Below are 26466 nucleotides of genomic sequence, written 5' to 3'. Positions count from 1 at the left end.
TTCACTGACAAGCAAACTGGCATGTTTTGGGAGTTTCTGAATCTTGTGCAGCGTTTTTAAATGACAACAGTAACTAGAAAATGCTGCACGATAAAGAATAATTCTGTACTATTAGACATCAGTGGGAAGTATTGAAAATCTGCAAGTCACAGAACAGATGAAAAGTCAACGCCATAAAACTATGTGAGACAAATAACCCTGATCATACATACATAATTTTCTGATTAAAAATGACTTGGTTGTCAGCATCTCCTATGACCAATGTAACATAGTGAAAGTCTGGCGCTGTTCTCTTTGTCTGGAGCTGCTCATAGTTTGTTAATTTGACAGTTACTAAGATTTCGGCCGATGTGTCACTGTACTTGGGAAGCTAGAGAAAATGATACAGAAGACATAACTGCTAAAGTATGAAAAGTAAAATGTATGCCCTTCCATAAATTTCTATCTGTTGATACAAGCACAAAAAGTCAACTCAAGCAATTTGAATTTGTGGTACAATTTTATTTGTTTTTCTGAGACACTGATTATCAGTACTAACTTGGCCATAAGATGAATATCCTAAGTTTGATTCAGTACTGAGAATCAAGGACAAATGCAAAGAGAAATATGCAAGAATAAGACTCGTTATATAGAAGTTATATTTTGGCATCCCAACATTCCTCTATAAGATATTTATAACTGTTAAATCTCCATTCTGAGAATTGAGTATAGAGTAATAGTCATCTGGTATTATGTCAAATGAAAAATAAACTAGAACTAATTGTTATACCAATAGAATTTCACACATCTATTGAGCTTTTAACTTCAAATGTGTCTTCATGTCTACCAACTTTAGGGTTACTTTTAAAATTTTGCATTTTAGAAAGCTAGAGTGTCTTTTTCATCCATATAAAGACAAAATGCATATTAGAATCTCAAAGCTCTTGATTACACATAGAATTGTACCCTTCCTTTGAAAGGGCACCAGCTAGGTTAATGTAGTAATTTACTGTTTCTCTATATTCCTAAGCATGCTGTAGAAAATAAACATGCATTAATACCATTTCAGTAAGCTGTATTTGGATGTTTTGCTATCTCTAGAGTTTGTTTAAATTCAAGATAGAAAAGACCTCTCAGACTCACATATAATGCTAGAATGTGAATATACCGGTATACATCTGTAACATAAAATGCTATCAACGAGATAGTCCAATATATTATTGGGAATGTCTGTTCCAAGGCTCTCCTTTGAGATTTAGGAGTTTCATTCTACCTGCTAAGCTGGAAGGAGGTCACAATATTGTGTGATCTTCTATCCATGAAGACTCAGAATTGCTTTAAGCCAGTACTTGCTTTTTCATTTAATAATAACAGCATAAAAACATAAAATAAATATAAAAGAATGTACCTGTTCAATTTCAAGTTCATATTTTGGAAGATGCAAAACAGTCTCTTTTATCTGGTTTCCAAAAGGAGGATGTCTGTTTAAAATCTGCAAAGATGTAAATACAAGGAATCAAAGTCACCTGAGTAATTATGTAAGCAACAAAAGCCCCTTTCACTCTTGGTTCTCTACTGTCAGTGATGCCCAGAATAGCAACACTACCAAAAGAAAATTCCAACACTTTTACATGTTGCTACTGCTTCTGTTCAGTTAACAGCCAATCCACTACCAATGACTACTCAGGTCTTATATGAGATGACTCTTCTATGCTGTACAAGCTTTAACTAAAACAGAACAAATGACAAGAAAAAATACAAAAGGAGCCAGAAATGAGAAATCAAATTTCCAAAGTCAAAACAGAAAAACCCAAGTAAGACTTGGGTAAGACTTGGGTCTGTTACATCTTCCAGAACACTGGAAAAACAGTTTCCACAGAAAAGAAGCCAAAACCACAGAACCAGTCCTAGGGTAGCACTTACCTTTCCTAAAATAAGAAGTGCTTTACAGATGATATAGAAGATTTTTATTCTACTTCTGTCTCAAACTTGCAATAATGGAAATTTGGGATTTTCATAATTAAGATACACTAAGAGAAACTGTAAATACATATTCCCTTTTATATTTTTCCAACACACCTAACAGAGAAGTGCACATTGTCCTTTGTTTCAAAGCATGTTAATGATGAAACTCTACATATTTAAGCATCTGCTTTCCACAGCCAGCCAAATCAGTGAAATCCTCATTCACATTAAATTTGCTACAACAAAACATCATACAGATTTTCAAGGAAAACTTGCAGTAGCTACATATTTTTTTAATTCTACTAGTTAAAATGAATAAATCACCTAAACATCTAAATTTTGCTGTGATCATATAGCAAATATATATTAACTATACTGCTTTTACTGGTAACAGTAATAATCCTCAGTATTTTCCTTATCATATTTATATATGTAAAAAATAATAAGTTACCAATTCAAGCTCCCTTGCATTTATGTCTTCGATTTTTTTAAATGATGTCAGCCCAGCATTTACCATAGCATTTGACAATGATACACCTGTGAAAAACATGTATACAAGTTTTATGCTGTTAAAGGACAATCAATACCTCAAATTATTCTAACAACTGCATTAGAGCAGGTAAACCCAAAGCATAAATAATTTTATGTTACATTTGATACAGCTTGCTGCCCAGCAAATCACTAAATTCATTTTCATTTAAGTATTTCAGTATTAATTTATCCATTACTAAAGAGAAAAAGAAATGCAATACAAACCAAACATAAAAATATACAATATTTCAATTATGACAACTTTTGCATTTTCTACAGTAGAACAGATTTTAGATGACTTTCTGCAGGAGTCAAGAAATGTGTTCTGTATATATATGATAAAAAAGCATGCCATGCAGTATTCTTTGTCTCAGAACTCTTTCCCTATTCAAGAAATTATTTAATTATGTTAAAGTCATAAAGACCTCAATGTTTTTGAGCAAGTTAATAATGAAATTCACTGAAAAAGATGTTTTATTATAATCTTCTACAAGTCATTCCATCGTTAGCAAAAAACTTTCCCATGGCATGTACACCACAAGCGAAGAGAATTCCAAATACACTTTTACGTCTCTTCGTGATTCACAGTACTTCCAGTGAGACTTAGAGTTATCACAGCATATGAAAAGCCATTTAACTCACCTGGCATTGCAGCCTGGTATAATAACTGCAATGATTGTAGGTAAAAAATAGTACCAAATAGTTACAATGAGTATTTAGATGCTTCTCACACAGTTGTGTTAAACAGTGTAAGAAATCTGAAAATTAAGTGGGAAACCTCTTTAGATACTTGTAGGTTGCTTCTTGGAAGACATTACAGAAGTCTTATAAGAAAATACTTAACTCAAGAATTTAATAATTAAGAGAAACAGAAGACCTTTTGTATTTTTATGTGTATTTGAACATCTTTTGGGTCTGACTTAGGGAAAACATCTCTTACCATCTTCCTGCTCCTTTGCAGAAGCTCTGCTGTCTGAATACTGAAAACTCTCACATATTACTTCTGCTGCTAGAGCTGCTGCCCTGTTTCTTTATAACTGAAGCTCAAGATTAACTCTTTTATCCTAATTTCTAAAATGGTAGAAGGATTTCTGCCAGTGAAGAGAATACCAGAAATAAGTAAGAATTTTTCTCTTTATTTTCATCTACACTTCTGAGCAAAAAAAAAAAAATGGGGGTGGAAATAAAATTGAGCAAATAGTAAACATCATAAATCCTGTATGACAACTGATCATTATCCTGTCTGTCAGAACAAGCAAACAGAAATCAAATCTACCATTCAGCAACAAGAGGGAGCATCATTATTGGACAAGAGTTGTAGAAATGCAGTAAGAATTCAACTGAAATATCAGTCTCAGTGAGGCCAATTGTCAGTCAAAGAACAGTCAACTCTTATAATGGAAATACTAACTAATAAGGCACTTTTAAGGTTCAAAAATAGCACACTGAGATAAGAGTTTAAAAATTAAGGATTTCTGAATATGCTACATGGTATCAGCAGATTTCTAAGAACTTTATTCATTTAACTTCAGAAAGAAACAGAAGATGATTAGCAGCCATAGGCAGAGGTTATAAATCACATCATACTACAGGCGTCAATTCTGTGTTTGATTCAGAAAAAGAGTGAACTGTCAAGAATGTTCAAAAGAAGCTTGTGAGGGGAACAAATGACACTTTGGAAGCTAGCAGTTCTTTGTAACATATGCTGCAAGAGCTATGACAGCATAAGAAAAAAGTACCCAAGAAAAGGAAAATTGGACAGAGATGTTTGTATATACACCTCTTATTAAAAACTAAATGTGACTTTATTCTACTGAATATAGTATACAGGGAAGGATTTGTCTACACTGCAAGTGCCATATTTATCCCACTCATCCTCACTCCACAGAAAAGCTGAACATGAGGCAGATTCCTCAGATGATTGTGTTGACATTGCCACAGGTGGGATAGTGGAAATGTGTTCCCAGCACTGTGCTGTGCACAGGCTAACAAGCCCTGCCCTTGCTTTGAATCCACATGAATGAAGCATTACAGCCTCTGCCCTAGAGCAGGCGAGGCTGTAAGGTACTGTACCCAATGGACCTCTGGCTTTAGCCATTCTCTAATTTACAGATCTCTGTACTATACGGTTCAGTGCAGAGCTGATGTGTCTCTAAAGAAGAAATACAGAGAATGCTGCAGTGAATTTTCAAAGCATGAAGGTATGATAAGACCAGACATCAAAGCAGGAAGATACACTACTACCTCAAACAAGTATGACTACATTTTTATAAAACAGAGGACTCAAACATTTCTGAACTCCTTTTCAAATAATTATGACAAGCCTGTACTTCCAGCTAGAAGTTCATTCAATAACATGATACAGTGAAAGGAAGATCATAATAAACTTTTGATCATCATGTGTATAAGAACCTCATGCATAATAAATTGATTTCTATTTCATGACTGCTGTCCTTTTCAATGTGAATTAAAAGGTTTTAATGCATACAAGTAAGAGGACCTACAGCAACAGATGCCTGGAAAGGAAGGCATAGCCTAGTCAGGGACAGGCAATCACATCAATGTGGAACATGCCTGGGATACTGAGAGGAACATTAAGGAATAAGAACAATTCTGAAATATTTTGAAAGCCTTAAGAGAATTACTAAACAGCTTGCTTTTGTTATGGCAGATACTTCTGACAACTGTGGTACTCAATTGTGGCAAATAAGTAATTAGCAGACTAATTCAATTATGTACGGCGATACCACAGAAATCAGAAGGCTAATTATGATTTTTGATTCTCTGTCAAGAGTACACTTTTATAACATTTAACTAGTACCTACCAATTTTTTCCAATTGTTTAGACACGTGAAGTGAATTTTCCCAGAGTCTGCACCTGAAACACTTTGCTAAAATCAAAGAGTTTAATAAAGCAGAGAAGTTGTTCTTAGATGATGCCAGAAAGTCAGATAGCCCTGTAAAAAGAAGATTGACTTATGTTAATAAACTAAAATGTAGCTTATTAGGATATGTACCATAAAAAAAAAATTAAATTTTACCATACATCTAGTAACTCTCAGGCCATTTCTAAATATTCTGCCAGTATCTTGTGTCAAAGTGAAGTCTTGAATAGGAATACATCCCAGCTGAGCCTGAATGAGACTGGAAAAAGAATGGGCTTGTAAACAAAGAACAACATAAAGTTTTTAATGGGGAAAAAAATTCAGAATAGAAACAACAGAATACAAGATCTGGTCCTATGCAAAATGACAAAAAATTAAGCAGGGACTTCAACTGCTATAAAATGGCAGCTTTCCAATAAAATTAAAAGGCAATATAATATTTACCAGTTTACTTTCATTTCTCTTGTTTTTATCTTCCCCTCCATTGGAAACCTATGCATGAAAACAAACATATTTTCTACAATTCATCTTATTTATTGTTAAAAAGGTACTTTCAATGTACTTTTAAAATACCTGATAGTTATTTTGTCTTTGTCTTTATTCAAAGTATTCAATATTTTCTTTTCATTTGTTCTTAACTTCACATCCACAAATTCTGTGCAGTTGGAGATCATTGTAATCTGTAATAATTAAAGTTTTTTTAGGAATTTTTTTAATTTGCCATTTTTTCTATCATTTCTTCTAACTTTTTTTAAAAAACACTTTAAAAAACTTATTGCCTCAGCAGTTTGACCATGAAGACACAATCCACCAGTTCTTTTTAATACTGACCAACTTTCTTTCTTCTTCCTATAAAGGCTATTAATGAAAGGGGAAAATTTTTCTTTCAGCTTTTAGATTAATATTTCAGTTGAGGTTATTTGAAATCATCCACACATATTGTGAACACTTTATACAAGGCAAATACAAACTTTTTCTGTTATGTATTCCACCTTGCTTTCTTCACACTTTAACAACAAAGATAGTCACAGGAGAACAAGTGTTCCATTTTTTCACGGCAAATCTGTTTTACCATGGTATTTGTTAGAAAACAAAATGTCTTGTGATTCAGATAACAACCTGTTACCTGAAAGAGGACAGTTGCCTGAAACAGAAAGACAATTCCCTTAAAAAGTAAAACCTGCTCTTGATGCAGCTGGTTTTTGCAACAAAAAAAACCTAGTAAAGCAGAAAACATTAAGGCTTTTAATATATAAACAGAACAGCTTCAACAACTTTGCATTTTCATAAGTAAGGTTAGTGAGGGGAGGAAGAGTTGGAAATCAAAAGATCTCACAGTACAAAGCCTCAAAGATACTCCATATAGAATATAATTAGATGTATTCTCTAAAACTTTATACAAAGCCTCAGCTCTTTAAAATAAATAACCTTATGCTTCTTTTTTAGACTATTTAAAAACATTTGAACACATGTAATGAAAAACAAAAGCCAAATTACCAATTCATTTAGCGTCTCAGTTCCCTTAATTGTGAAAAATTGCTTCACTGTATCAAATGCAATGTAATACCATGCCATTAATCTTCCAGTCTCTGTAAAACAAGTAAATACCTTTAAAAAATAAATATGTCAAGTATATTTCATTGGCTTAGAGCTTTTTAAGCCACAAAATTAAATTAATTGTCTTATTACAGGCCTCTGTAAGATTTACTCCCACTACTCAGTATGTTACTGCCCCCAGCTGTGTGATGGACATTACTGACGCGATCACAGAGTGGCAGAAAGAGCCATGTGCCAGTGGCAATTCTCTCCAGTGGAGATTAAGTCCACTAACACACCAAGCAGAGAACTGTGGTTGCTAAGAAGCCAAACACCTCTAGCAGAGGACTGTAGAGAAGAGCAGGCATTGGTAAAACCTGTCCTTCATTGCACTGTGCCACAACCAATTATCCTGTCACAGTGTTCCGCAATCTTCTCATCTGCAACAAATTTTCAGCAACAAGAGAAGATCTATTCATGAAACAAGATTACGAGAATGAACATCTATGACTTGGTCAACAAACTTATCCATATATTCTACTCAAACAATCCCTCAGATTTTACGACATTTATGTACTATTATTAATGGGGCACAAGGGTAGTTGAGATCCTTCATAGTTCACTACTATCTCTACATCACTTCTGAAAATTAGTTTATTTGAAGCAAGTGTTACCTGTTGGTTTGAAATTATTTGCTTCATCCATCCTGATCAAATCAAAAGATGATAAATCGTTTAAGTTCTTCAGACACAGTTCTGTCAAAAATTTGAAAAATGTTTTCTGCATGTACTAAAAATACCTTATCCATGTACACACCAGCAACATCATCATCAAATTGTATGAAGGTATATCCAAGTAATTCCACTGAACTCAAGTAAAGGTTTTGGAATCCTTCTATCAAAGTTGGTGGTTAACTTCTCTCTGGGGAAACTCACTCAAAGATAATTGATACAGGACAAGCCAACTCTTTTTCCGTAAGGCAAAAGTTGCAAAGGAAAAGAAACTAGATGCTGGAATGTAGGTTGCCATATTTAATATTGAATGACAGATCAGAGAGCCCACAAGCACTTATATAAAAGACTTCTGCTACAGAGTTAACACCTAAATGGTTCAAATTTCAAATACACACAAATATTCATGAATCCTTCATTAGAAATTTTTGTACTGTATCAGTTGCATTTGTATTTATTTCACTAAACCCATTGTGTCAGGTTTCTGCATAAGAATGACCAAAGTGCTTTTGTTCTCTCTTTTTCAAGACCAAGGCAATATTCAGAATTTAAAAGTCAGTTAGAACAGCACTCAAAGAGATATTTCTCTTAGCAACCTGAAATCATTCACTTTACAAATGAAATCTATGAACACATTATACTCATTACTACAAAATATTTCATGTTGCAGGCAAGAGGAGCTAGTTTTTAACATCAGAACTTCAAGGAAATATAATCCACACCGAAAAAGCACTAATTGAATTCTTCTAGCATTATCTGTAAATTTTAAACCGTGCCTTCTTCCATAGCAGCTTATTTAGGTAGTATCATGATTTGTTCCCTCTATTCCTTTCAACCTACACGGCAAGAATAGAAAAGTCCTGATGTAAAGGACAGGAAGAGACAGAAAACTACTGAAAGAGGCAAATTTTCCTACTGATAAGTACTCCTCACTGTCTTCAAGTGAGAGTCAACATCTCTCACATTTGGGGATTTCAAGTGGTAGCAAATATACTGTGCTCCTGAAGGCCCTTGAAGCCCTTCCACAATGAACAGCCTCATTCCACCAAGCCCAAAATCAATCACAAATGTTTCCTACACAATTATGTAAAAAATGTGTAAGTGGAGTCCAAGTACAAGCTCTACAAATTTCCAGGCATTTTATCTGTCCATGTTTTCATGGACCAGACCCTCCTCCAGATATTTTAGCACCAAATGGTCTGGATGGACATGAGGACTTTCATCAAAGAAAGAAGACTGTATTTGTAGGTTTACAGAACTTGACAACAAGTACTCTTTCATAAATATACTAAAATTTAAAGTACCAGAAAACTTACATTAAAATAAATTAACAAAACAAAACCACCTGAAGAGTTGTATGCTATTTCTGTATTTAAAGTTAATGGACACCAATTCCCAAACTATTTTGTCAGCTCTATTTCTAATGGAATTGTAAATAGCTAAAATGCAGTATTTTTAGAAAAAGATTAATAACTGCATTTTATTTAAGTCTTAGCAAAAAAAAGCCTCTGAAACCCATGCAATTTTAAATTGTTTTTGGACAAGGCAAAGAAGTTTACCTTTTATATCCTTTGCTTTCAAGGCTTAATTTATGAATGGAAGATGACATTTTCTGAAAATAACTTTTTTGAGAGTACAGTAACAGAAATTAATGAAAGCAAGTGAGAAAAATCAAAGGAAAATTAGGAAGAATGACAAGTAATCAAAATAAAAGTTTGATTATTTCAGAGCATGTATATGGAAATGAGGTGGGTAAAGGTATTTAATGATTTTCCTCTATACGAGAAAAAATTTTCTACCAGTTAAAATGTACCGATAGTATTTCAAAAATATTAATTAAAAATAAAATTAATAACACACAGTAAATTACAATTGTTTTGCAAATGGATCTATCGAAATTAATGGATATTAATAATAAACATGGGTGAACTTGCCCTAAATTGTAGCTTTTTACTGAAAAAAACTAAGAAGGCACTTACCTTGTAATTTTGCTTCAATTCCAACTTTATCTAATCCAGATGAAAAACCTTCATGGCAAAGACAAAAGTTGTATTAACCTAGTACTATCATACACTTTCTCCTTAAAGTCATTACCCATTAAAACTGATTTGCTGATTTTTAGGAGGCAGACAAATACCCCAAAGTAAAAAATGTGGGAATATTTATTATACTGCAAACAAGTCAGAAGTCTTACAGAGTGTAACTATCTAAGTATCAGTAAGAGGCTGCTAGAACAGATGTGCAAAGGTAAAAGCTGCAGACATTCCCCCATGGAAAATATCAGAGTCCTAAACGTTTCAGAAATGTCAGTAGAAACTTCCAGGTACAGTTTTTTTATTTTGAAATACAGGAAGCCACCTGAATTGTAGCATCCACTCAAATACTAGATGTGCTATGTTCCAGCTATAAATCCTTATAAAAAATTGTCTCCGGCAATTACACAATAACTTCAAAAGTGGCAGGAACATAGATATGGTCAGGGCTGGGGACTGGGATTATGCTCTGGACAAGACAAACTGAAGACACCGGAATTAAGATAACTAGAATTTTATTCTAGAAAAAACTATGAAATACTGGACTATTCTTTTTCTTAGCAGATTACATATTCAGCAGTGCAAAATACATAATGGCTGATACTGTATTAATACATGGTCCAGCATATTAAGATAAAAAGAAATGGATTATGAAGCTGTAAATGGCTTCTTCACAGTTTTTAAATGTTATACCATACTGAAACTCCCACTACTTATGTTAAAGAACAAAATGTTACTGGCCACACTGCATATCTTGTTTTCATCACATTATGAAATAACAGCCCTTAAGAAAATTATAGAAATGAGCAATATGGACATAACACATTCTAATGCCATAGTTAGATGAATTAAAAAAATAAAACCAAACTAACCATAATGAGTTGGATTTTTTAAGGCTCTAATGTACAAGAATGTTGATCGTATCCATTCCAAAGCTACACTGACATCCGTGACAGTATGCAGCACTATTTCTGCATTTAAGTGTTCAACAAGGTGCCTGTGCAAGCTAGTGCAAAAAAAAACAAGAGTTAAGGACATTTACCAATGAGCAATACAAAAAGTGCTAAAACTAATTTTTGGGAAGAAACAAAATCAAACAAACCCCTCCCCCCAAACCACAACTGGTCACAGTAATCAGTGAAATTGATAGAATACAGTAAAGATTATGTGAGTAATCAACAATGTCATTGGTTTTATGGCATAATGCCTAGCAAGCAAAAATAAACTGTCAACTGTGAAGTTCCACATTTACTAGAAAACAAAGTTACATACACTTAAAAATTACAGCACAGACATTCTGTGTTGTTGATATTCTAAATATATTTGAAAAATTAAATGTTAACAAAATTACATTAGTAAAATTTCCTATTTTACCTTTTAACGTCCTAACTTCGCTACATATTTCTCATGATAATCTGTTAACAACAAATATAGGTCTAGTATTTTCCAGATTCTATAACCCAGAAATTCAGAGATATGGGCTGCATTCAATTCCTGCTTTTTGTCTTTGCAATACATACTCTTTCAGCTTCCTCAGTTTTCCAGAAGGAATCTAAAACCTTTTTTTTTTTGAGCTTAAGATGTCCTAAAGGTTGTTTTGGCTGATAATACAAGAGACCACTAACTACTGAATAGCTTGGCTTTATTTTTCTTAATTCTTTCTTGATTTCTTCTAAGCAGACCAAAGAAACAGCCCAAAACCCATGTGAAAAAAACACATTCTGTAAAAACTATGAAGTTTAGCCACTATCTACAGAGTCTTATAAAAAATACTTAGTTACCTGCTTTCTATTATATCAGCACCATTTAACATCTGTATGTATCTCTCCCTGGTACTGCAACGAGTCATAATAACTGCTGTAGCGGTAGTGTCAAACTGAAAAATAAAACCCCAAATAAAAGCTGCTCTTTATTAAAAAAAAAACCAAAAAACAACATGCATCATATACCTTAATCCATTAAAACTTTTTTCTTAAAATCCTGTCTGAAATGGGTATTGTATGCCAGTTTCCTACTCTCTAATCCCCATTCACTACATAACCCAAATGTAATCTTCAGATCTTTTTTCCACTGCAAGGTGAAGCAGTAATTTTTGATGGACAATACAAAAGCAAATAGATTTCTTTCTCAACAGAAAAGTTACCTAGGAGTAATTTAAGTATTAATAACCCTTTAAAAACCAAATCCTGCAGTAAAATTCCTGGCATTGTACTTTCTTCAGCAAAAACAATTTCTACTAATCTGCCTATAGACAGCATCAATACAATAAAACATTCACTTACCTGAGGCCTTCCAGCTCTCCCAATCATTTGCAGAATATCAGTTTCACTGTACTCTTGAAACACTCCTCCAACGTAATGCATTGTGGATTTTATAACCACCAGGTGTGCAGGCAGATTGACTCCCATAGCTAAGGTGCTAGTAGTAACTGCATTGGATCAAATTATATGAACACCATCAGAATGTCTAGCAGACACTAAATAAGCAGCAAATAGGTAACTTATTCTTGATGCCCAAGACTTCTTAGCTTCTAGTGGAATCAGCGGGCATTCTGCACCACAAAAATTTTGATGCAGATTACAGACAAGTACTTGCATAACAGTTTCTGTTTATCTGATCATCAGCATTCATTTGTTCTCATATTCTTTAACAAATTACATCCCAGATACTTTTACTTAAACATTCCTTCATACTTGGAGATAATCCAGAATATGATTCCTGTTCAATATAACAGACACACAATGAAGAAACCTTACTCTTGCTTCTTCCAGGGTATGTATTTGAATAGAGCCATGGCTTCATCTTGCTTAGTAGTGGTCAATATTAAGATATATTTTTTAAGTCATCAGTCATTAGCACTGTTTATATCCATGGTACCAAACCAGTATCACCACTAGTACAATTACCACACTTTACCAATACACACTCTCACATGGAAAACATCAGTCAAATATGTGGTAAGTAATCTTACATTCATGTTTCCTAATTCACTCTCTCTAAAGAATATATGGAATGGCAAGAATTCAACACAGAAAGCCAGTCATATGGGCCAATTGATATTACTATTCTGCTAGGAAAACGAAGGATTATTGAAATTTCCAATTCTTTTTGAAATTAAAATTAAAATCACTAATTATATTATTTTTTCTTATGACCATTGTAGCAGGAAAGAAAAAAATACACAAATCATTTAACGTTGTACGTGAACCATACAGACAATTCCTTATAGGGTCTGGATCCTTTTTTTACAGAAAGAGAAAGCCTGGATGAGATGAGACAATCACATCTTAGATCCCTTCTCATTTCACGTAACAACAGATGGAATATTTCTTAAGGACCTCCCCAGTCACACCACCTTACATGGAGTTGAAAATAGCCTCCTGCCCACCTAAGAGGCATAAATGTAGACGATTACCTTCAGGGAAACCACAGCTGCAAAGAAAACAGACGAAGAAAACATCTTGGAAACTCAGAGGAAAGATTCACTAGCACAGAACTCCACCTCAATGGGAGGGATCAATGGGAGGAAAAGGCCAGACCTATATGGACATAGGAGGGGGGTGACCTCCATGTGTGGTGAAAAGAAGTTCTATGCTCCTTAGTAACAGTGCGTATGTAGGCTCACAGGGTGAAAGTACATGTGAAACACAAAAACACCTTCTGCTGGATTTCACAACTTCCAAAGATTAAGCAAACTACAGAACCATAAAATATTACTTCCAAACTGCAATCTTCTCAGGATACATAAATGAAATTTTGGCTTTCAAAATTAATTTTACTTACAAAGTACTGGCAAGTCTCCTACAGTAAAAGCGCCTTCAATTATTTTTCTGTCCGCTATCTCCATACCCGCATGATGATAAGCCACACCATACGTCAAAAGGTCTGATAATGAAATTATTATATACATCATTTAACTAGGTTTACTCAAGCAAATATTCAATCACAGAGCAGAGAAGTTGTAGGTTATATTTACCTCTCAGTTTGGAGTCTTTCAATGAGTTTGCAAACCCCTGTAATCTAAGCAACAGAGACACACACAAAACAAAGAAAAATCAAATTAAAAATATACATTCTTTGATTATTTTCAACCACCACATTTCCCATCTTCACAGAAAGAAGAGACTGACTCTCTGGGGCAGCTATTGCAGCTTTTCGAGTCTAGTCATCTTTCCAAGCGACAATCAACAATCCTTATGTGCTGTTCACATAAAGCAAATAAGATCATATTTCAGGTCCAAAGTCAGGAGTAGCTTCTGCAGCTGCCATGACTAGGCAACCCTGAAGTAAATAATAATTAATGTGGCTGCATTTAATAACAGTATCTGATAAAGACAACTTAAAACACCAGTAAAGTCATCCAATTCAACTATTCTTATGCTTAAATCTTTGCACTACAAGGTCTCAGAGGGCCATAAGAATTAGCATTTTTATGTTTAGAAAGCAGCTTTGAGAAACAACTTAATGTTTGTGAAAGGTATCCTAAAACTCTGAGAAGAAAATAAAACCTCCCAAGAAGAGTGCCAATTTACCAAAAAGAATGTCAACTGTGGTGATGATTTTGTTGCACACTCCTCTGCTAGAAACTGTATTAGCTCAACAGCTTTCTTCACAGATATCACAGGTTTACTAAAATGTACAAACACTTATTTCCAATTTAAATAGAAAAATACCTTTGTTTCTGTTCTATACTCAGTAGAAATTTAGCATCTTTTGCAAGAACAGAAGCAGCCTGCTGTACTCCTTTTCTTGTGGCACAAAACTATAAATAAAAGATATTTTTTTTAATCAACACTTTCAAGAAAGAAACAATTTTAAACATGATTTAAAAAAGCTGTTGTACCACAAGTGCTGGTTTTTGCTCCGAGTATGTTTGTATAATGCTAGCTATCTTGTAGTTAAGAGTTAAGTCAAATTTGAATTCTGTCTGATTGTCACTGCAAGGAAAACCAAGCACAATTTTGCGTAGCTTCACTGGTCGTTGATCCTCATCTATTTTCAGGCATACAGCAGGCATCTTACTATCTGAAAGCCATTCTGCAATCTTTAAAAAAGAAGTAGAACAGAAAAGATAAATTTCTTCTTTTAATTGTACTCCAGCTCTAATAGCATCACAAAATAATTAACTTAGCTTTTGTCACGTGTAAACTACTAACACATTTTTTTATAATTTAAAATCACAGGTGAGGTTCTGCTTTTTGCAGGACCAATATAATTTGGACTGAAATCTCAAATCTGTTGTGATTTGTACGTAAGAGGCAAAAATCACAAGCAGAAATCTAAAACTGAAGCATGTCCATACATGACTGACATTTCCATATGGTTGAAGGTAATCTTACATTAGCAGCAGCCTCATAGCTGTCTTCAGATGACAGCTTAAAAATTACTATTTTGCTATCAATCTAAAATTGTAATTCCAGACAAATTTTATAAAACACAACTCCACCGATCAAAATACAGTTAAAATGTAACTCTTACATCTTGAGTATTTGGGATTGTTGCAGAAACAGCTACAAATCTCAAGGGAGGAACAGCATCATGCTTCTCTAAGAGACGCCAAAGAGAAGACTGAATAGTTTTCATCCGACTGACTACAACTTCCAAAGTTGCACCACGGCTTTCATCCTTTATAACATGTACCTATCAGGAATTTTAAAAGATGTGCTAAATATCTTCCAGTTACAATCTGGACATGTGCTAAATACATTTAATATTTTCTAAGGTTCCTTTTATCTTCACAAAAGATACAAAAGCAGTGCATAAATCCTCATTCATTTTCTTACCTCATCAATGAGAAACAGTCGCACAAGCTGGACTATAGAGTTGTCTCTCCACCTTCTAGTCATGCTATCCCACTTTTCCTTGGAGGAATAAAACAACACATCAAAACAACAACAAAAGCTGAAAAATGTTTTAAATACCAACATGTGCCACAACTATAGTACATGGAGACATGCTTAAACTTCAATAAATCTTTAAACAGAAACAATTAAATGCATTCAAGCTAATGCAGTCTATGTTTCATCAGGCACATTATTATATTATTAACTTTTGTTTATATGAACTGAGAGTGTGTACAGCAGTGTGCAGACAAACAAAAGCAAACAAACATAAAATTACTGTGCACTACCAAAAAACAAAACAAAACAAAACAGAGCACTCCTTTGCAGCATACAATTAGAAGACTGCTAATGTCTGTTTATTCTAAGTTCTTGTAAGAACTGGGAATGAAACCTACAGGTGTAGTGATAATAATGTCAGCATGATGTATTTCAAATAAATCATCCATCAGTGTATCTCCTGTCAACTCCTTGCAGGTGAGTCCTATAGGTCCAAATTTTTCTTTCCAGTCATCAAAACGCTGACTGCATAGAGCTTTTATTGGAGCCACTAAAAACAACACCAAATAATGAGAATTAAATCAGGAAAATCAAATCTTCTGCTGTATTAGAAATGTATGCATTTCATTTCTTTAGCAAGATGCCTTCTTAAATTTAATTTCCCTAATTTTCAGCTTTGCTTCCAGAACCATAAAATCTGTAACTGGTATTACTGTTCTCATTATTATACTCCATGTGCACAATCCATGTTGAGCTTTGGGCCCTTAGCTCTTCCCATCAGCAAGCAGGAACAGAACCCTTTAATCAAGATTATTTATGCTCTCTCTTAATCCTTTATCCTATTGGGTTTGATTTTCTTTGCAGTACCACATGGAAACAATCATTCAGCTATCAAATGTTTTCTCACAGGTGGAAGAAACCACAGGAAATACATATTTTCTAATGAAAGGTCATACAAATACCAACCTTTTCCCAGTTAAGAATGATTTGAGTACTCTGTATTCAGAGAGCAAAGTATAAGTGAGAAACCATCCAAGAGCAAGAGACAGACTTTTATTTTTTCTGGTATTCTATCAAAATCAAATGTATAGTTAAGTGTAGGGTCATAAGAAGCAGCTAACACAGCAGGTAGCAGTTTTCATGCTGGTTCTCATGAACAGAGTCCTAAAACAATCTACTCGTATTTTTTTTCCTGAGAATACACACTGTACTTCTGCAGACTCTTTTCTCCCAGAAATCAGATGTCATTCTCAATAAGGACTGATATTAACAATACACGTAAGGCTATACTAGATGATTAATCTAGATAGAAAATGCAGTGATTTAAGTGAAAGAGGCAATCTATGCATGACCCCTAAACGGCCCTAGTATAGTAGATCTTGCAGTGATTACATTCTAGGCTAGTTAGAGGCACTGAAATATGAATGATTTCTGCATATTAGCTCACTAATGATCTCTAAAACTACGAGATTTAAAGAACCAGTCTCTGCTTCAGAAAGAGGTGTAAAATTGCATAAGAGTATCAGAGAAACAATTAGCTCCAGAAAACTGATTAAGCTACCAGCAAGTAATTCACAAAATCACAGAGCTAATCATCTTCAGCAATGCAAGAATGTGAGAAGCAAGTGATTGTTCCTGGAACTACAGTCACCAGTCCTTCAAGGTAAAGCTACTGGAAAACAACTCCACAGAACTATTGCAAGCTAATTCAGATATATGGGGCCACTGATGAACCAGGCACCAGTGCTCACATCAGCAGGACATAGTCTGATTACCGTCTCTGTTCCAACATTCAGAAAACTGACAAGTCTCCTTCTCCGTCACTGTGGAAACTGGGAAGGTCAGCAGATTTAACTCCACTAGCAGGTAACTCCTTACTGACAGTTCCAACCAACCAAGTCATAGCAATTCTAACAAGGTAAGTGGAAACTATTACCATATACTCAACCTGGTCCAGCTGACAGAGAACCTGTAGCACATGCCTGCTTCTAAGATCAGTTTACAATACACAGTAAACTCTAAAGCAACACTAGCTTTATTGTAAGAAGTTGAACAAAATGGAATAAAAAAACATATATGAAGCTTTAGTAAATATAAGGATGAAACCTTTAATAGCAAGGCTGACAAACATATCAGTGTACAAATAAATTAAAACTGGGACAAAATCACCAGTACTTACTGTAAACAACTTTAATACTTAACCAAGGCAGTGGGGCTTCCATGAGTAATCTGGTAATTGCTAGTTCGAACATTACAGTCTTTCCAGAGCCAGTTGGAGCACAAATCACAAAGTTCCTATCTGTATATAAAAGCTAGGAAAGAATTGCCAAGTTCTGTTAAGTTTTCAATAATGACAAATGAAAGGTTTGCATGACTGTGCTTCCTTCCCACACATTTTATCCACGACCACCTTAGAAGCCAGGTATGTCCATGTCAAGCTCCCTCATTTTCCTCTGACAAGATTGATTCTCCCCTCTTTCCTCCTCCGCAGTGTCACTCACCCGTATCATTCACCCACCCTTCCTCCTCCGTGCAAATATATTACCAATCTGTATGCATAAATACAATTCTAATCTTCACACAAACGTACTTTCAACTGAGAAAAACACTTTTTAAAGTTCTTCTGGTCCCTTCTCCCAGCTAAGTGCAATAACCCTGATAAACTATTCCAGGAAGAAGTTCTAGATATATTATAGTTTTCTAATTCCTTTTATGCTCCAAATATCAAAGTACCACCTAAATTTATCTACAAAGTACTACTTGCAGCTGCAGTTTATGTTCCATACTTACATCATCCAAAGCTTTTGACTGTGCATAGTTAAAATATGGGAACTCCTTAAAAATGCTTCTAAATTGGGTTGCTTGAGAGCATTAAGGAATTTAAAATACTAAAGCATAAATTATAAAATTGGAGGAATGCAAATGCATCCTGTCCTTGCAATCTAAATGCAAACTTAAAACATACCACAATATCACACAGGCTTGTAAAAAGTAACCCAAAAGTAACCTATTAAATGATTCAGTAGTTTTTAGATTCTTGGTGTGCCATGTATTCCGTATCACTGAAAAAACCACAACTTATTTGAGAGGTCTTAGGGTTATCCGAATGATTAAGAACCTCCTTGCTGGCACAGGCTTCATGGAATGGCAGACAATTCTGGAATGTGAAACTGCAAGGGACAAACCAGATACATGAACAAGCAGAACACTGCTGTCAGTCTATCTAAGGTGTCAGTGATCACATAGTATTTGTAATACAACAAAAATTATTTATCATAATACTGTATGCCCAGAAATAACAGTAGCAAAAAAATTCACCTATGATTACTTTTAAAGTGGTTTTAAAGATATTTTTCAGTTGCCAATAATGTGTGTTCTTCAGACAACATTATTATCTAAAATATGCGGGAGATGAAAAGGGAGCACTGTTAGCTTACAGCTCCAGAGGAGTGAGCTGATCCCTGCCTGCACGCGCAGAGCAGCCACACAAGCAGCCTGACTGTGACCATCTCCTCAGGCTGAGGGTGAGCACACAGTCAGGTGTGACACTGACAGCAACAGAACAATCAACTGCCGAGGCCTCAGATCCATGTCACATTAAAAGACTACAAGGGAAAAGATACAGAAGTAAAACAAAAAATAAAAGCAGTTAAAAATGGGTAAAGAAAAGCAAATAATATTAGACTAAAGAAAATAAGGATTTAAAAAAGAACTTATTTAAATTCCCTGCTCTAAATAAGTGATATGCTTTCAAACTACAAAGCATTAATAATCCTTAATTAGTAAATTCACAACAATGGAATCCTTACTAATTTTGAAAATTGTGACTTTTCAAAGCTATTTACATGAATTTAAGGTGCCTAAATTCAGACATTTCCTCTTCCTGATATTTAACCTGCCATTTGAAAGGTTCCTAGAAACAAAGTATTGAAAAGAGTGTGTAAAAAATCCAGAAGTTTGATAGATATAAATGAATGCTTGATTATATTTCATGTTCAAGGCAGGGCCAAGAAAAAAGAAAATTATGGTAAAATCTGGTTAAAGAATGGAAATGCAGTATAGGCACACTACAACATGAGTACAGACCAACAAGGAATACATTAATTTTCTTCTAAGAAAATGGGACAGAAAGTAAGACTCAGTTTTCCTAATAAGCCGAAATAATAATTCATTTTTCCTTTATTTAAAGTGTATGGAGATATATGTGTATATGTGTGTTTGCATAGAAAATGTCTGACATATATATTATGCAAACTAAAATTTTACATTTAATATTTTAAAAATAAAGTTTTGAGGATAAAATTTGAATGTTTGAAATAAGAATAAGCTTTCTCAGGAATGAATGATCTACAAGTTGTCTTATTTTCATTCTTGCTTTGGAAGTCAACAGGATAAACACCTATTGAACATTTGATTCCCAGCATTATGCTACAAATTGAAACTATTACAATATAATGCATTAATTCCTATGGCTACAAATTAAGCACTATAATTTTGCAAATGTAAAAGCACTGTAATAAAATCAGGAAAATCAGATCCAGCAAATACAAGGATACGTATTTCTGTAACAGCCCTCAAAATTTCCAATTTTCTTCCTGTAGTTCCTAAAGAAGTAAAAATAGAACATTTATAAAATCAGATTGATTTTCAACCAATAACCATGAGAAGTATCTTCCTGACCCCAAGCTGTACGTTCTGTAAAAGAGCTTCAAGGCTGCAACAAGGTCCAGGTGATAGAAAGGAGAAGATGGGATAGGACAGGGAGGTCACTAGCTCATCATTTAAAAAGGCCACAGTGGTGGCCCTTTGATGAACTCACTCCAGTTTAAGGATATCTTGCAAGTATCAGAGACTCAACATTTGATGCAGTATCTAGCTGTGGTCTCAAAAGTACCACAGCTACTCCAGCTACAGCTACTACCACAGATAATCACTTCTCCAAACTTCCTAGCTTTGTTAACAAAGCCCAGGATGCTGCTGGCCTTTGTTACTGCTGGGACACACTGCTCACTCAAGTTCAGCAAGCTGCTCGCCAGACCCTGGGCAGTCTTCCATGAGCTGCCCTCAGCCAAACCATCCCAGAGGAACCCCAGGGGTTCTTCTCTTTCCCCAGGGCAGGACTGTGGATTTGTTCCTGGTGAATTTCTTGAGATTGCTGTCATCCCCCTCCTGTAGGGCAGACCCCTGCAGTACTCCCCTTGCTGCTGGCACGTGGGCATTGTGACCCATTCACCACCACCCTTTGAGCCTGGCCACACTTTTACACCAGGCAGCTGTTGATCCACTCCTAGTGCTCTGTGTGGGTACCAGAATGCTGTGGAAGATGGGTGTTTCGCAACCACTGTGTGGTATGAAAACCCTCGCTGAAGGCAAAGTGAACAGTATCCACTGCTGTCCTCACCCACAAATGGAACCACCACTGCTCATATGGCAATCAGACAAATCACGCTTTTCATTCCTGACCTGTTTCCAAATCCCATCCTAAGCCACTGCTCTGCCCTACATTTTTCTGCTAGAACTAATTTTCTACTCCATATTTCTGTAGTAGTCAGGCATTTAAGGTACATTCCACAGATGTGTCATGTCCCAAAAAGTTTAAAATCTAGAAATAAACTGCACTTACTTAAAAACTATTAAAACGCAAAAATAATTTCTAAACCACATATTTTACAATTTCATCAAAATCTCACCACTTCCCTCCATTTTCTAGGAATCTCCTACTTAAAATCTATATCTACAAAGATACAAAGATGAGCAACACCACAAATAGACATTTCATTTTCAATTTCTGTTTTCAAATGAAGATTAAACTCTTTACCACACAAAGGGACAAGGCTGTTTTTTTTTCAAACTGCTGAGGGGATGTGAAATGACATTTTCAAACCGGTTTACATGACTTAGCACTTGTGAAAATGTGAATCTTCTTCATAAATTGTTTAGCCAGTTCATATTAAACAACAATGCAATTAAGTTCCACAGGACTGCAAAACATTGTATCAATTTTAGCCAATTATCTCACCTTGAGCTGGTGGGAAAATGTTCTTCACTCTACCTCAGATCTTGGATACCCTTTATTATTATATACCAAAGACAGACAATGGACAATTTTTCTTGAAATAGAGTAAAAATAATTACCTGTCATATCCAGAATCTCTGAAGCATTAGAAAATGATTGAATTTTAATTCCATTTACAGACACAATCTCCTCATTATTTACCCCATGCAAAGTAAAATCCGAGTCTTTAGTTATTGAAGCATGATGATTATTTCTCAAAAAACCTTCTCTTGTCACTTCTTTCATGTTTTCACTTGTATTTAAGTAAGTACCAACTTCTTTCACATCAACAGAATCAGTTTTAAATTCTGTATTTTTATGCACATCGCCAGACTTTTTAAATAAGCTGCAAAAGATCCAGAATTTTTTTAGCTTGTAGCAATGTTACAGTTTATCTAATATTTTAAAAATATTAGATATACATTTGTATTAGCAGCAGAACTAGTTAAGATAAATAATAAAATTGTATCTAACTTTATGTAATCTGACTTAAAGACTCCTTTCAAGATACATTTTAACTTCACTTTCATTCCAGAAAGAACATGAAAGAATAAACTGCCTGTCCAGATGGGCTCTGACTCCTGATAGCAGATTAATTCTGAATTTCTGCATCATTAAAACCAATAGAGACATCCAGGTTCTGAGGAATGGGAGGAGCTGGACACAGAAGAGCAGTTTAGTTTATTGATAAAACCTCTCCTCCCAGGCAGCACTGAAATCACACTGAGAGCTGCTCAAGGTATTCCTGACTGGCTGACCTCTGCTCAGCAAAGCAAATGATCTCAGCCTTCTTCCTTATCCCCATGCAGATAAAGAATTCAGAGCAGTATTTTCCAAAAGCTTTGTTATCTAAAAAATTATTTAAAATTGAAGCAACAAACTGATGCTTAATTTTCTCATGAATGAGGCTGAGCTCAGGACTTACATTTAATTAAAGTACTAAAGGACTCAGGACTCACATTTAATTAAAGTACTAAAATACTGCCAAAATGAAACATTTTTTTCCTTATACTGAAAGAATTAGCATCTGGAGCCTACTAAAGTACCTTCAATCGAAGGATCCCAAGTTTGTGTTCAACAGATTTATCTAAAATAATAAGATGATTCTGACAGTGATAAATTATTTGAGTTGACTAGACACATACCTTTTTCTTAATGTTGAATGGACACTCTCATCATCACTGTTTTCACTGAATGCTTTATTTTGTGGTTGCTGAGAAAAATCTATTACTCTTGTAGATTTATTTTCATCAAAGGAGAGAAAAGATGAAACCACTTTCAGATTTTCATGCTGAAAACTAATTTTATCTCTTTCTCCTAGACTTAATTGTAGGACTTCTTTTTCAGGGGCTATGCCAAAATGAACAGGTGCTGATGATTTATCTTCTATTTTCTCTGTGTTACTCTTACATTGTTGTATAAACTTCTCCTGCTTTCTCCCTCCTACAAAAACTATAAATTATTATTTCATTAATATTCATATTCTTATTCACAGTCATTTAATCAAGTATCTTTCACACAGAATCAGACAAATTATTATCTATTATACAAACTGGTATTTCTATCTTATTGCAAGAACTTTAGTGTGTATTTTATGAGTTATGCTAATGAATGTAATGCATGTGTTGTCAATTAAAAAGTTATAAAAGTAAGGTCCCTTTCTTTCCTTCCTATGCAACATAAAGGATAAAAACTATTCTTCAGAATTACAAAACAGTTTGTATGACAGAACTCTTCACCCTGCCCCAGAACAAAAATGGTCTTTTAAAAAAATGACACAATGACCAAGCTTGAAGTTCCTGGTACAAATAGCTGAGATAAACACTGCAATCTCAACAGTCAGTACTGGTACTGATGTTGGTGACAGGCTGGTTTCATAACCTTCTTGGTTAATTATCACATTTTGCAGGGTTAATTCTCAGTAGAATCAGTGTCCTGATCTGGCTGACCAGATCAACAAGCATTGCTGTTGGCAACAGGAAGGGAAAGGCACAAACAGAAATAAGCAACTAAATGCAACAAGATAACAACAGCTCTATTCTTATGTCTCAGTTTCAATGGTATCCATCCAGAAACTCAAAATTACAATGCCCTGTTTGCGATACAACCCCAACAGTTCTAATTCTATAAACATCAAAACCTTATTTGAATAAGTAGCTCTTAATGGCATTATTCTTGCATAAAGCAGAAAAAAACCCACCTTCTCCTTTACTATAATTCCTAAATAGAGAATATTATAAATCAGCACAGCAGCTAAGAAAGGTACAAATCTAGTTGACAGAAATAAAGCAATGACATTCTTTAAAATACATTTCATTAAGATAATACTGAATGTCTAGGAATATGCCACTTAGCAGCGATTAATGACCAGATTCAGATTTGACCGCCTGAACAATTCGATTAACGCCCCAAAAAGGGGAAGAAAAAAGTGAGTTTCATATAAACTCTCTGTTCCTTGAGTGGCAGACAGGCCATCATCCATGTGACAACGTTATGCCCTTACAGCCACTTCGCACTGTGTTACAATGCTTCATGAAACAATGTGCAGTAACTGATATTTTGATTATACTTCTTACCTTGCACATTTCTGCACAGTAAACCTGTGGCATGTATATGCCTAAAGAGGACTGCTATGCTTCTGGCACATCTAACACCATCATTCTCAACTCAAATACATTCTTTGTCTCTACTTGCATATCTAGAATATTTCATTTTTCACAGCAAAAGAGGAATGATCTGTCACACCAATTATTTATTGAGTAATTTAATATTGAAATCAAGTAATACCTGACATTGTCCGACACTACTTGAACTTTGCAGTGTTAGGTTTATGGGTGGACTTGATCATCCTAAACATCTTTTCCAACCACTGCAATGATTCTGTGATTCTATTCTGTGATACTTTACCCATGTGGGTGTTGGCTGAGTTTTTTTCCAGCTCCCTCTGTAACTCCTCTGCAGCTGGAATTTCAGCAATAGCTGGAGCAGGTGGAATAAACCAAGTCTTACGATCTTCATTTCCCAGACACCTATTTTTAACACACAAATGTGAGGTAAAAGCATTTTTAAGCACCCTCCACAACAACTAGCTCAAAATCACTAGTCATAAATAACCTACTGTTTCTCCCTCTAAAACATATTCTTGTTCTTCAATTCATGTGACTTCTAACAACAAAATTACAGAGGCAAAACTTGGGCTAACCCTTATTTCGTACAGCCCTAAGATACATCTGCATCATTGAATGTGCTTGGAGAAACATTTCAAAGTATGAGTTATAGAACCAGAAATTTCTAGCCCCTGATTTCTATGAGTGGACGAAAAAGTGAGTCATAAGAAAAAGCACTGCTGCAAAATCATTCTATTTGGAAAACAATTATATATATCGAATAATAAAGATTTACCTTTGTCTCATAACTGGTTTTTCATAAAATAAATTATCCAGTGAAAAGACCATGTCTGCAGAGTTGAACATTTTTAGATCAAATGTGAAGTCTCTTAGTCTGCAAAGGGCAGCACAAGAAAATATAAAACTGAAATTATTAGACTTGAACCTGTCTAAAGCAATACAAAGTTTATTAGTTGTGTCAATATTTAATTTCTCCATTGTTATCTTTTAGAGCTCTTGACTGCATTCTTAATCCCTCTTCAAATAGAGACTCTCTCTCCTGATAAAATATGGTTCCTATTGTTTCTGCTAAAAAAGCCCTATAGGGCAGCACTTGAAGCAACCTTTACTACCATGACATATCATGAAGAAAAAGTGGGTAGGAGTGAAGATCCAGATAAAGTTTATGTTAAAGTATTTCAATTCTAAGAACAATGCTAAAATTCAGCCTAGAGAAGAGGAGACTGAGGCGACACACCACATTCTTCAACTTCCTCATGAGGGGAAGAGATGGGCAGGCACTGATCTCTTCTCTGCGGTGACCAGTGACAGGACCCAAGAGAGTGGCCTGAAACTGTGTCAGGAGTGGTTTAGGATGGACATTAGAAAAGGGTTCTTCCCCCAGAGGGTGGCTGGGCACTGGAACAGGCTCCCCAGGGCAGTGGTCACAGCAGCAGTCTGACAGAGGTCAAGAAGCACTTGGACAATGCTCTCAGGCACAGGGTGTGATTCTTGGGGTGTCCTGTGCAGGGCCAGGAGTTAAACTCGATGATCCCTGAGTCCCTTCCAACCCAGCATATTCTGTGATTATTTTACACAACTGCAGCCAGTATGTTTTTTCTCCAATTGTTTTGTTATGATCACAGTCTGTCAAGTTTTTGCGAAACAAAATTATACTATTATCTAAAAAAATAAAATTATACTGCTACCCCAACAATTATTTTAGCTTACAAGCAAATTAGACTTTTTAAAACATACATGCAAATTGCTTACCTGGATAATTGGAGTATGGGCCCAACACATAAAGATGTTAACAGGTTTGTTCTGAAACATCAGGACAAGAGATTATTTCTAAATTATTTATTGTATACACCAGTATTAAAAATACTCCAGCTAATTTCAGTGTTTTTCATTTAGCACCATCAGTAGGCATTAGAAACGCTTCTTTATGCCTTTCTGTTGAGAAGTTTTACAGCTCTTAATATTGAGGACAACTTTAAAAAGCTAAGATCTTACTAAAAGAATATCACACAGATGATTTCATGAATCAAAAACCTGAGACTCACTGAAACAAACGGTAAAATACAAATTAAGTTTATGAAGTTCAATAAAGGCCAACTCTGCGGGTAAAATAACAAAGCAAAGCTTTCTTCTTTATCTACAGAGACAAAACCAAATGTGACACTTCTTTTGTACTCCAGCATCTCATTAGTAATATATGAAAAGGATCTTTAAGAGTGCTTTGCAAATAGGCTTCAGGTTTACTTAATTACTGTACACTGTCAGCTGTGAATCAAAAAATTTT

The 26466-nt window shown here is 34.9% G+C and overlaps 1 protein-coding gene across 8 annotated transcripts in view; it reads right to left on the bottom strand.

The window, feature by feature from the left end:
• HFM1 (helicase for meiosis 1) overlaps window positions 1–26466 on the bottom strand; it is a 49664-nt gene that overhangs the window by 6178 nt on the left and 17020 nt on the right. The window contains exons 1-28 of one of the 8 annotated variants that reach the window (XM_068199860.1): window positions 25935–26080; window positions 24958–25056; window positions 24463–24584; window positions 22701–23007; window positions 21636–21901; window positions 20057–20104; window positions 18291–18361; window positions 17680–17812; window positions 15899–16050; window positions 15444–15521; window positions 15139–15300; window positions 14504–14704; window positions 14334–14422; window positions 13637–13680; window positions 13444–13545; window positions 11943–12088; window positions 11442–11536; window positions 10533–10666; window positions 9607–9654; window positions 7571–7651; window positions 6858–6949; window positions 5934–6040; window positions 5805–5852; window positions 5522–5619; window positions 5301–5432; window positions 2396–2481; window positions 1388–1471; window positions 213–370 (exon numbers count right to left, since the gene is read on the bottom strand). In XM_068199860.1, coding sequence (XP_068055961.1) covers window positions 213–370; window positions 1388–1471; window positions 2396–2481; window positions 5301–5432; window positions 5522–5619; window positions 5805–5852; window positions 5934–6040; window positions 6858–6949; window positions 7571–7651; window positions 9607–9654; window positions 10533–10666; window positions 11442–11536; window positions 11943–12088; window positions 13444–13545; window positions 13637–13680; window positions 14334–14422; window positions 14504–14704; window positions 15139–15300; window positions 15444–15521; window positions 15899–16050; window positions 17680–17812; window positions 18291–18361; window positions 20057–20104; window positions 21636–21901; window positions 22701–23007; window positions 24463–24584; window positions 24958–25028 — 3155 coding nt within the window. In that variant the 5' untranslated portion in view covers window positions 25029–25056; window positions 25935–26080. Of the gene's footprint in view, window positions 1–212; window positions 371–1387; window positions 1472–2395; window positions 2482–5300; window positions 5433–5521; window positions 5620–5804; window positions 5853–5933; window positions 6041–6857; window positions 6950–7570; window positions 7652–9606; window positions 9655–10532; window positions 10667–11441; window positions 11537–11942; window positions 12089–13443; window positions 13546–13636; window positions 13681–14333; window positions 14423–14503; window positions 14705–15138; window positions 15301–15443; window positions 15522–15898; window positions 16051–17679; window positions 17813–18290; window positions 18362–20056; window positions 20105–21635; window positions 21902–22700; window positions 23008–24462; window positions 24585–24957; window positions 25116–25934; window positions 26081–26466 lie in introns of those variants that run through there. The other 7 variants (XM_068199863.1, XM_068199864.1, XM_068199857.1 and 4 more) reach the window with 7 other exon arrangements.

This window comes from Anomalospiza imberbis, chromosome 9 (genome assembly GCF_031753505.1).
Source record: "Anomalospiza imberbis isolate Cuckoo-Finch-1a 21T00152 chromosome 9, ASM3175350v1, whole genome shotgun sequence".
Lineage (NCBI taxonomy): Eukaryota > Metazoa > Chordata > Aves > Passeriformes > Viduidae > Anomalospiza > Anomalospiza imberbis.
This window is presented reverse-complemented; position numbering and strand designations above follow the sequence as displayed.